The 12,102-nt window shown below is 38.1% G+C and overlaps 1 protein-coding gene across 11 annotated transcripts in view; it reads right to left on the bottom strand.

Annotated features, from left to right (window-relative positions):
• The window catches only part of LDB2 (LIM domain binding 2), a 369,029-nt gene that overhangs the window by 163,322 nt on the left and 193,605 nt on the right, over positions 1-12,102 (bottom strand). Inside the window, exon 1 of one of the 11 annotated variants that reach the window (XM_019287353.1) lies at positions 9,647-9,715. The exons of the other annotated variants lie outside the window; for them this stretch is intronic. Within the exon in view, the coding sequence (XP_019142898.1) occupies positions 9,647-9,700 (54 nt within the window). The 5' untranslated portion in view covers positions 9,701-9,715. Of the gene's footprint in view, positions 1-9,646; positions 9,716-12,102 lie in introns of those variants that run through there. 11 annotated transcript variants of the gene reach the window in all.

Below are 12,102 nucleotides of genomic sequence, written 5' to 3'. Positions count from 1 at the left end.
TAGGATGTCTTCTTTTAAAAATAAACACATTGGAAATTAGTTCATCAGCGTTAAATGAAGATATGCAGAAAATTATTCAAACAGTAGAAATGATCCTTTTGCAATCATCAACTACAATTTGCAATTCACTCTCTTAAATGATATTAATATTTTAAACTGGTAAAACATCAAAACACCACAGTAACACATTTTTATTCTGTACAGCTTAGTTCACAAGTGTTCGACTCTTGTTGATATATTGTGACTTTAAAAGTTTTTCACATGCAAACACAGGTGCAGAGGTACATAGGGTACATGGTAGCCTGTAACAAAAACACCACCAAGCAATCTTCCTCTCTCAGCTGCATATATGGAGTTTCATCCATATATACCAGCTGTGGACGCAGCAGCATGATCATTTGTTATAGCCAAAGAAATGCCAAAATTCTTATATTATAAAAAAACCATGCAGCCCTTACAATTTTAAAGTAGGATACATTGATGCATCCTTCACAAACAGTCAAACAACTAATCTCGGCGACACAGAACTGTTCACAGATTTTAGCTCACGTCTCTCAGTGAACACTCCTTTCTTTCCCTTAGACTGGCCCCTGGCATGTTTTATATGAGGATATTTAATAGACCCCATCAGCTCATAGTACACAAGGCTCAGAATTGGTTGCCTTTACTGAATAGGCTGGAAAAGCTGCCTCAACAAATCTGTTCATGCTTAAGATCTGGTCGCTGCCAAGTGACGTGCTCAAGACGGATGCCTTTCCATCCTCTGCTGTTAGTTTAACTGCACATTCACAGCAGAAAGGACAAAAGATAGACTCTACAACTATGCCAAAATGAGAAGCAAGACTAATCTTAGGCCCAAAATTCAACCCTACTGGGGCAGAGCTGGTGTCTAATTTTCTCTGACACAAGAGATTTGAAACAAAAAAAAAAAGAGTCCTGAATTTCATCAGTCTGCAGGAGTCTGAGAGACTTGAGAAAGCTCAAGCTTAATTAGAGATCTTCCTTCTATTAGTCACAGTAAATACATTCAAGCAATAAATACATGTGAGCAGAGGAAAAAAAAAAGACATAAAATAATAATAGATGCAAGGTTGACAGTGGGGCAAAACTGATGAAATTGCTGGAGCTTTCTGTCCTTATATAAAGACCCAGTCATGCTGCCAAGGTCAGCTGGAGCTTGGGTTATCTGTTGCCTGAAGCTACTCTACCTTGTTTATCATTCAGAGATCATTGTTCTTCAGTTGTTTACGTGGATTTATTCCACCCTTTTCTTCATACTGTCTTCCCTTTTCAGCTTGCAGTCCCTGCAGCACACACCAGAAGCCCATCCTGGTTGTGCACCAAGAAATCCAGACTACTCTAATGGGAAAGAGCAGCATTAAGTGAGAACAGTTTTCCTCTTTAATGGCGAGAAAGAGACAGAGAGAAGGTATTTAACAAATCCTTTGTGAAAAGTGAAAAATTTACTAATTACTTTTAAGGATGGTTCATGTATCTAACTGCTGGGGGGATATCATCTAAATATCTTTATCACCATAAACAAGGTAGTTAAACAAAACAGAGTTTTTCCTGTATTTTAATGCCATTTAATACATTACATTTATCCCCACTTCAGAGATTCATCAGAGGGAACAAGATAAAGGAGAAATGATGGAGGGGAGGAAATTAAAGGGGAGAAAGAAAGGCAGATAACAAGGTGTATATTTTATCATACACATAGTAGAATAATTGAGATTTTAGAGTGGAGGTTTTAGGTACGATTTTTACAGTGAAATGTTGTAAAGAGTTGGGCAGGGAAAGACCAAGAGACCCGAATCTTCCATCATGAGTGTTACACTTATCTTTCGCATCACTTAAAACCACTGCAACATAAGCCAAAGCTTCCTTAGTCCTTCTTTAAGGTCCGTATCTGTAGAAAACGTTACAGGAAACACATGCAATACACTGAGTTTTCACAGGAAAAGTTACACCAATGGGCAGAACCAAACCCTGCCATTAGCAGCGCCAGCTCCCACTGACTGAAGAGGGAATTGGATTTGCTTCTATCAAAGCTGACTTTGGCAGAGGTAGTCCCAAAAAGCCATGTATTAGGCTTCCTTATCCTTTCCTCTCTGTGGAATTTGAGATGATTTTTAAGCTGCTGCATGACTTACATGCCCCTGAATGCAAGATACAGAACTAATTTAATATTTTGCCTACTTTGCAATGCAAAATGTTAATTTGTTGTGCAAGAAAGGGGCAAAAGATTTACATTTTGAAAAATAACAATTAGTGTCATTAATGTAGCCATTATTTTCTGTTCAAGTTTTGTTCCAGCTATATTTCTGTATTTCAGGGGCATTTATTTATTTATTTTTTCATTGGTTCCAAAATTTTTTACATTCTCCAGGACAATTAGAACTTGCTGATGAAATAAGTAATGTATAAAACTTCAGGATAAAACTACTGCATATATTTGGAGGACAGTATGCATAGAAGAAATTACTGTAAAAATCTAAATCATCTTACTTAGACATGAAAAACAACCACCACTGGAAGCCTAAGGAGCCTAGATTTTAAAAAAATTGCTTGACACTTGAAATCAGATAGGATCAGTTCAAAGTTCCTCAAACACTTCAGAAGAACCAACTAAAAAAATGGTTCTCCTCTGCCTAAATCTCGTACCTTCCATTATATGTGTTAAACCTATTTTTATAATGCAATAAAGTTTATACAGCAGAATAAGTGCACAGCACAGCCTTTGGCGATGGGTCTTCTGCTGTAGAAAATAATTTAGTGACAGAAACGTCTGGCAATTTTTTATCAGAGAAGAAACTTCTTTTTCTTTGAGAAAAAAAAGCGCCTAACGTTTTGTGTGCACACAAAGTTCATTCACTTTCCAAAAAAAAAAAAAAAAGAAAATCAGTAAAAGCTTTGAAAAGCACTTTCCAAACAGTGAACCTCATCAGGAATGGTTGTATGTCCCTTGTATGGGATTTACAAAATTCTTTGCGTGAACAGCATTAATCAAGGTCACTACTTGATTCAAGGTCACTATTTGATTCAAGATCTGTCCCTACGCCATGTCAGTTGTACAGCTTTGGGAAAAGATCTCTGAACCTCTGTAGAAAAGACTACATGGAAATAGCTGATAAACTGGTATTGATTTTCACATATCGCCCTTGTCAAAAGGATTTATTGATGTGTCAATGCATGTTGTGGCAAGGATCATAGCAGGATAGCTTTAAAGGATTTATGGTGAATCGACAGGCGTTAATACACTCTGTGGTAAATAACTAACAAGTACTGTGTATATTGATTCTTGTTGTGTGGTCAATGGAATCTTTAGCCCACTAATTGTTCATATTGACAAAAGGTTCATGATCTAAATGAGCAACAGAACATCACTCCTAACTAACATTGCTCCAAAGATGCTTTTCTTCACCATTCACCCCCACCAGGAACAATGCTTAAACACAGAAGTATTTATCAGGACTCTGCCTTACTAACTTAGCTGGAGCCAGGTTAGTGTTTAGATCCCTGTTCTCCATCCTGCTGTTGTTCCATGCAACTTTAAGCATCTGTAACTCAATTTAAAAGTTGCAGAACAGTTAACCGTGGTTACAACTTTCATCTGAATTATTTCTTACTAGGACTTCTAAGTGGGCATCTTACTTCAAATTCAGACAATTGGATTCAGAACTATTAGTGGTTTATTATTTTCAACATTTTAAAAATTCAGTATTTAAATATATGTGGGTACAAAGATCAGACAACGGTTTGATATCTGCAAAGAATTTTCTGAGAAAAGTATTATTTTTGTGTTTATATAGGTGTGTGTTAATTCTTGGCAGCTCAATGTCTCAGCTGCGACTTTTAATTTTATTATCTACAAACAAAGAAATAAACAATTAAATAGTTGTAAAAAGATTTATCAAATTTACTGCTAGTGTAAAATCAATACCCAGAACTAATATAGCTGGTAAAGTAATTATTAGTTAAACAATAAGTAAAATTTCCATTCGGACTTAAGCAGGACTAGGTAAATACAGTGTGTGTATCCAGGGCATTATCGATTCATTCCATTAGCCTTGCGTCTTCCACTGAGTAATAAATACAGTTTACAATGTTTTTGAATGTCTGTCAGGTCAGCCTGTCTCTCAGTATCTTAGACACATAGAAAAAAAAATACACTCATAAAAACCCCACTACTCCAAGACAAAATAAACAAAAAAAGTAGGCAAGCACTAATGCTTTCCCTCTAAAGACCTGAAAACTGGTTTGTACCCATCTTTGTCCTCAACCACTTGAAAAAATTCCAACATTAAGTTTATCAGAGTTGGATTAATTTGTGCCAAAGACAGAAGAATAAATTAAAAACTGAAGGTTCCTAAGAGCAAAATCAGGTTTTTTTCTTCTACAAACCAGTCTGTATAATTCAAGATAGGGATGGGATTTCAAATTTAAGTTTAAATGCTGATGGATGGTATTGAAATTCAACATTACCTTCTTTGTTTGACTTTTTAAAAAATTGTTTATTTGAAGTTTAATTGTGTTTCTGTCTTTCTAAAGCAATGTTTGCAAGCACATTTAAAAAGTGCTTTTGCCTGAGCAGTGCAGATTATTATTGCCTTAAGTTTGCTTTGCTTTCCTAAAAGGGCAATTTGTGGCTTGTGGTGAGCAAGCTTGTGGTAACACAGGCAGTCTCAGTGTCTAGTCTACTTTAAGGAGGGTTGACTTGAGATGGCACTTCTCATCAGATCTATACTAGCCAGTCATCAGTTTGATACCTACAGAAAAACCCAACAACTTCCTAAGTAAATATTTACCAGTTCAAAGCAGGCAGCCAACCTGATACTCATACATACATCGAACGTATGGGCAGAGAAACTGTTTCTAGCACATAGCAACAAATGCTACATCAAGTAATTTTTAGTAAAGTGCCCTAGAGTTAAATCTATAAATGTATTTAGTATTTGTGTTGTCTTGAGAACTTGAACCAGTCTGTGTTACTGAACTCCCTTGGACCTTTTATTCCCAATAACGTTTAGGTAAAATTACGTAATTAAAAACACTGTTTACTGAATCCACAACAAGTCAGGGAAAATGTGTTCATACATTTTATCTTGGCTCAATTAAAAACCTCAATATACTTTCTGATACTGATTAATAAAACTGGGGTATGTGTTTATGTATATGCCTAAATTCCATTTACTTTAGCAGATCTTAACAGCTCTGCTGTATAGGGATCCTTTTCTCCAACAGAACCTACATTATAGGTAGCTACTGGCCTCATTTCTTTTTTCCTATAAATTCTTACCATTATATTATAAAATTATCTTTTTGTCACATTCAGGTCATGTGTCTTAGAAGCAGTGGATATGAATATAACACACAGCCTGAATACCTTATATCTAGGGTAACAACAGCAGCAAAAGGGCACAAAAGGAAGTTCTTAAATCTTTCCAGCATTTTTTAATCCAAGGTCTCATTTCAGAAACAGAAAGCTATCGTTTAAGTCACACACACTAACGTACCGAGCACTGATTTAGTTATGAATAAATAAATTTTAACCTGTTTGGTCAAATTGTATTACTTAATTCACATGCTACCTTCATTAAGATCTAGCAATCCTTCTTACATCATAATACATAAGTAAAATAGGAAGTTATTAATGAAGTATACTCTGGAGGGTAATATAACCAATATGTCCTGGTTTGCAGGGTTAGAAGGTATGACTAATTATTGGTATTGTTCTTTACAACCTCCTGATGAGATTAATAATAAAATACCACATGGGACTTCACCATCTACTGCTCAGTTCAATATTTAGCTGGCAATTTAGCTTCATCTGAATATAATTTTCAGCAGCTCCTTAGACAGCCAAATGTTACAACTAAGCAATACAGGCATCCGCTGCAGGCAGTGTTGTGCATACTTTGCAAGAAGCAGGACAGGAACCAGTTAAAAGTGCTAAAAAGGCAGCACAGAGCAATGTGCTGCATAAGTATCCTGCATCTAAGAGGCAGCATTCAAAGATGTAAAATGAAGGAAAAAAAAACCCCAGTTCTTACAAGTTATTTGACAGACAGAAGTGTAATTGGAGAAGTCAGAATGATGTATGACCTTTTGCTGGAATTTCTGCAATTATATCATAGTTGTCTACAGTGCCCTACAAAAACCCCCATATTTTCTAAAAAGCAAAAGCTAAATAACAAGGAAGTTGCAATAAATGATGCTTAAAAGCAATGCAAAAGGAAAGGCTCTCATTAACAAACTTTGGGACGCTTTTTGATATGCAGATCCTTGGTAATTGTGACAATTCACTCTTCAAAGAACTAATTTTTTTCTTCATCTTGTTCAACTCCATCAGAGCAACATTGAGTCCTATGGCACAGAATAACAGCGTGGCTGAAAGGCGAAGATTAGTAATATAATGCTGACCAAGGGAAGCAAGATTTGGAAAAGAGGTTTTATACCTGGTAGATAACTAATATACCTGCTTCATTCCAGGCCAGAGCCATCAGAGACAAAAGCAACCTCGGAAGGATGGGTTTATCCATCCCTATCTTACACTTCTCCAATCTCATTAGTATTTTGTAAATTTTAATATGCACAGTTGTAGAATATTTTAAAGAACAAGAAAGGGATTGAACTGAGAGTATTTTGATAAAATGCACTTGACAATGATGCATATGGTGTTTGCTGTGGACATCGCCTGGGCTGATGACAGAGAAGACACTGAAGCTCCACCATGAGATATTTTATGTTTTCAGTAACTATCAGCACTGTCACTAAAGGCTGATCTGCAAGTGTCTCCTGTGTCCAATTATCACTACCCGTTTTGGTAAATGACAAGCTATCAGGACAAATCTGTCTTCCAGACTCCTTCTGGGTATTTAAACATAGCAGATTTCCCTGTTACAAGCTAAATCTGTGGGCATAAGCACTATAAATGCAGTTCACCAAATTTATGGCAAGACTGCCTTTCTTCTTTTGGAGACACCAAAAACCCTTTTATGGTTTGAGTACAGTTTCTCTCTTTTCTTTTTTTTTTTTTTTAATATAGAGATGGTTTGATTCTTTCTACACCACATCAGGTCAGAGAATGAAAGCAGGACTTCAGAGGAAACAGGTAAATCAACCCACTTTCAAAGTGACTGTAATTTGCAGCAACAAATAGGATTCTAATAAATAAGCATTTCCACCTAAATATTCATTTCCCCTGCAAATCAGCCCAACATTATAACCCAGTCTCTTCAAATTACACCGTGTGCCACTCTTTGCTGGCACAATTTGGGCTCAGATTCAGACTAGTTTCTTTGGGCAGGACTGTGAGCTATTTCCTAGGTCTCATAGAAGACAAGCAACAGATTTTCCAAAGAATCCCCAAACCTGGATGCTTTCCCCTGGGAATGTTGTCTCCACTGGACAGAGAGGCTTTTCCTCTACTGTACAGGAGATTGTCTCTCTTCATCCACTACTATTCTTATCTGGGAGAAGAGGGAAATAATAATAGAAGATTTACCTCCTTAAAGGCTTCCCTGCTGATGACAAATGTCTGTTTTTAAACATTCCCAACGTTACAATTTTAACTGTAATCTGTAATGCATTTTTAATTATAGGTGCCCTTAAAGATGTGTGTGAAATTCAAGTGTGCAATTAATCTTACTCCAGCCACTGAAACACACTGCCCTGAGGTGGCTGGCAAGAGCTGTAGGGCTGGGTCCAGGAGAACTCTCACTGCTGCTTTCTGCAGTGCCCATGTTGGGGGAGAGATGGGCCAAAGGAAGAAATTTCTATACAAGCTTGACTGTTCTCAGTGTCTTGGTTACATTCTCCGGTGTCATCCAACCAACAGTGCACAGAAGACAAGCAGCATCCTAGAAAGGGTGCCCATTTGTGTCCTCAGGCAAGCCTTCTCTGTAAACAGTAAGGCAGACATCTCAGCTACCTTCTCAGGCTCCTCAAAACCACCAAGGAATGGATCATTTCACACTTAGACTTCAGTCACATGTTTGCTGTGTAAGTACAGTCGAGAGACTCCAGTCAAAGGCACAGCTCTAGGCAGCACTACGACAAGGAAAAGCTGCAAATTAAGCTACCAAACATACTCGGGAGGCCACCGAATCTCCCCAAAAGGTCTTAAAAGTAGTTGAAAGCCGATAATCCCCAGAACCTCTGGGATACCAAGTTCTGTGCCATTCCTGCTTAGCTATCCAAGCAGATTGCAATGTTTATTTTTCTTGAAGTACATTTCCAACTGTTTTCAACTTGAAAATATTTTCCAAAACCCTCTGGCCCTGCCAGGAGCAAACGTTTTGGTGCCTGTCAGGATTGGGGCTCAGTGCTCAGCTCCTCTCACTTTTCTTGTTCTTCCCCCGTGAAATGGGGAGTTACTGCTTCTTCCCAGCCCTGTTAACCTTGTTTATTTAGATGGAAAACTTGTTGGGAGAGAAACTGTCTCTCACCATATGTATGTAGACTACTCCAAACAATAAGGCCTTTGCCTCTCCAGGCACTATCAGCATTTAAGTAAGTAAGCCAAGTGATGATAATTCTTAGAGAAAAATGCAGGGAAAATAACCTAAAAATCACCAGAATTGACATAAAACTCTCCAGCAGATGGGGGCCTAGCACTCCCTGAGGGCCCTGCTTATGCGAAGACCAGTTACTTGTAAACATTTATAAATTCTGGCAAATATGTACAGACTTCCACAGAAGCAATTACATTCCCCTTCTCTTGCATCAGAGGCAGCTGGTGCTGTCTGAAATACTCCCCATCTTTATGCCATAACTACATACACATATACGTCTGTAAAATGGGTTTCTGTGTGTGCTGATGTGTTGAGGGCTAGGAAGAACTCCCATGAAAAGATGGTTGTAAGAATGATTATTTTTGATTAAAGTATCACCCATGCAAGACACACAAAGCAAAGGTGTTGGCTTACTCAAGTTACATTAGGTCTCTCAGCCAAGTTAAGTTACACTGCTCATTTTCTGGTAGGGGCATTTTATCCTAAAGTTTGCCTGACAAAATAATGAGAATCTGTTTTCCAAGATACAAAAAGACAAGTTATAATTCCCAGTCAAGTGTTTCAAGTCATAAGTCATTTATACTTATAAATATACTGGCTATTGAATACTGTAATAAAGTAATAAAAATCAGATTCAAATTAACAGACTGTAATAAAATCAAATAGCAAATATAACCCTGTCATGGTGAAAAATTAAAATATTATAGGAAGATAATTATTAAAATTATCTTTACTGATAGCAGCAATCACTAAACAAAATCAGTACTTTAACTCCCATATAACAACTATACCAGCAAAAAGGACACCCAACACGATCACAGCTGCAATAGACAAAAGCCAAAGAAATCTAACCGGAATTAGACACCCGGCTTCCATCTGCTGCTCTGAATGGCTCCTGACCTGACAGAAACCTGTAGCAATGAGGTTTTCATTAGGGAACAAGCACTGAATAACTACCTGAATAAATATGACTTACCTGTAATGGCATATTTCTAGAGAATACAGATGCAAAGAATACAGTGAATACAGATGGTGCACAAAAGTCACCACATAGTCTGAGAATTAAAACTCTGCCTTCGTATATTTGGGAATACATATAAGGACAGTGGATAAAGCAATCAAGTATTTACCTTACACTGCCTAGTGGTGTCTGTCTGTCTGCAGGCTTTGAATCCCTGTCCCATGGCTCCCAGAAAAGCCCTCAGAAGGTTGCAGGGCTGCATCACTGAAGCTGGACTGGCAGCCCCTCAGCTGCAGAGCTGCTGTCAGGGATCAAGCACCTCCTGATCAAGCACACCACCAGCTCAGCCCTTTTTGGCACTGTTAAAAACAAACTTTCCAGCACCCTTCTGATTTTGTACATTCAGCAGCCCCTGCACAGCACGCAATAATCCATCAGAACAACAGGTTGTTATTTCCATGTTCGCATTCCCAGTCCTTGCAGTGCACTGAAGGCTGATGAAGATTTCCCAAAGCATTAAATGTGATCTGAAGAGAAGCACCTTGATTAGTGAGGCACTGAAGAGCAGCAACAGTCATACAACTCTGTCACTCCAAAGAGTGAGGCCTGATGGCTGTTATCTGTTCTCCCACCAAGATGAAGAGGAAATTCACTTGGTATTTCTAAAGTACAGTTTTGCTTAATTATGCTGTCTGATCACTTTAAATGCCTATTTGCACACAAACATTGTACAAATGACCTGCAGGAGAACAAACTAACTGATAAGGGTGACTATGCAGATGGGTTTGCATCCCTTTCAACACAGAAGTTATTTACATCTATTTTGAAACATTTGAAGCATCTGAAGCTGTGCTGTATCCTTGCCTCATGTCTGGATCTAAACTGGATAGTCCAGATTTCAGGCTTTGCATGAAACTCAACTGCATGTCAGTCTGCTTAGAGAACAGCCACTCTGTTCCAGAGAGAAAACAGCCCCCTCAAAGCCAGGGAAAGCACCTAGTGCTGTCCTGCTTTGTGTCCAGATCAGTCTGGTGGGACTTCCCCAGCAAAAAGTAGCCAATGCAGCTGTAAATATGGTGTGCTAAAATTTGCATGTAACTCTTGAGTGTTACTTAACCTGCCGAGGTAATGAGCTGACTGAGTGGAAAGGCAGCAGGGGAGGGTGAGGAAAGCGAGGCAAACAACCACGGCCCCCGAGGTACTGTTGGTACCAGGGGCTGTTGCTCTCCTGAAATAGATGAAGCACGTGAAAAATTGAGGTCAGAGTGGGAAGGCCTGGGGAAGAGCACTGCTAGGAAGGACGGTATAAGAGACAAGGGAACAGCCATGAAGGCAGGAGTAGCCAGAGCAGGGAACACAGCCAGGAATCATGTTGATTACTTATTTTTAAGCAGTCTATAGTTCACAGTTACAAGCTGTGCTTCTACAGACAGACAGTGATGGCTATTGGAAAGTTTGTACTCCAGATATACAGAAAGCAGAATCCTTGAATGGATTCATGTATAACTTATGTAATTTGTTTTCTGTGTAATAGTTCCCCCCTGCATGCTAGAATCTATTTCTTCTAATGCAAGTGATTCTTAGTTTGCTTTCTGGGCTACAAATACAGTCTGCTCAGGGTCCAGAGAAGCTCTCGCTCTCCCTTCCCCCCACGTTCACTCTTATTCCAAGTCAAGCCAGTGTAAGGAATTTTACAAAATGAGGCAGTTATAAAGGAGTCAATATCACATTACATTTACATTTTAGGGAGTTTTAGGAGAGGTATACAAGAGTATTGTTCATCTCAGCTTGTTCTATTTAGGGAGGCTTAGAATAACATTGCAAATGACATGTCTACTCCGATAAAACACTAGAGGGCTTGGATGCCATCTCGCACTTCGGCAGAACAGTAAATACAAAGAGCCTTACTATGGGAATATGAATATTCACTAGCAACAGAGAGAGGTGAATTGTTATGCAAGTGGCAATATCCACTGCATACACTGAAATTCCTCTTGCTTCACTCTAATGCACAATGTTTCTCTGCTTTTAGATGGATGTATCTGGATATACTTTGTGCCGTTAGCATTTTTATAAAATCTGGCATGAACTGATTTAGTTTTAAAAAAACTGAATACCACATTATTTGTAATACATTACATTAATCAGCTTGTTATAAACAGCTCAGAGAAGACATGTTTTTCTACAAGCTTAAATACTTTCCTCTGCAGAAAGTAATTAAATACAAATATGAAAGCTTAGTGAGGTGTAAAGTCTCATATTTGAACTTCAAGTGATGTAATTTTAAACTGACCTAATACTATCTTTAGTCTGATTATTTGAAAGTCTCAATCATAATATTTTTTAAAGTACCTTATAATATTAAGGATCAGAAAATGGGGTTAAGAAATTCCCTGAAATGTGTAAGGGAGGTCCAAGGTCCATATCTGTCTTCAGCTTTGATACTCAGCACAGCTATTACCAAGCCTCCAGGAAGAATGTCAATAAAATAGCAGAAAAACCCTCCACTAGTAGATCTGCTGGAAAAGTGTCCACCAAAGACACTACTTCATCACCTGGACATAGCAGGAAAGCCAAGTTTGAAGTCATACTATAATCACTGGATGGACTTTGCAAAAAAATAAA

Source organism: Corvus cornix, chromosome 4 (genome assembly GCF_000738735.6).
Source record: "Corvus cornix cornix isolate S_Up_H32 chromosome 4, ASM73873v5, whole genome shotgun sequence".
Classification (NCBI taxonomy): Eukaryota; Metazoa; Chordata; class Aves; order Passeriformes; family Corvidae; genus Corvus; species Corvus cornix.
The sequence above is the reverse complement of the archived record's forward strand: the minus strand, read 5'-3'. Positions and strand labels throughout refer to the sequence as shown.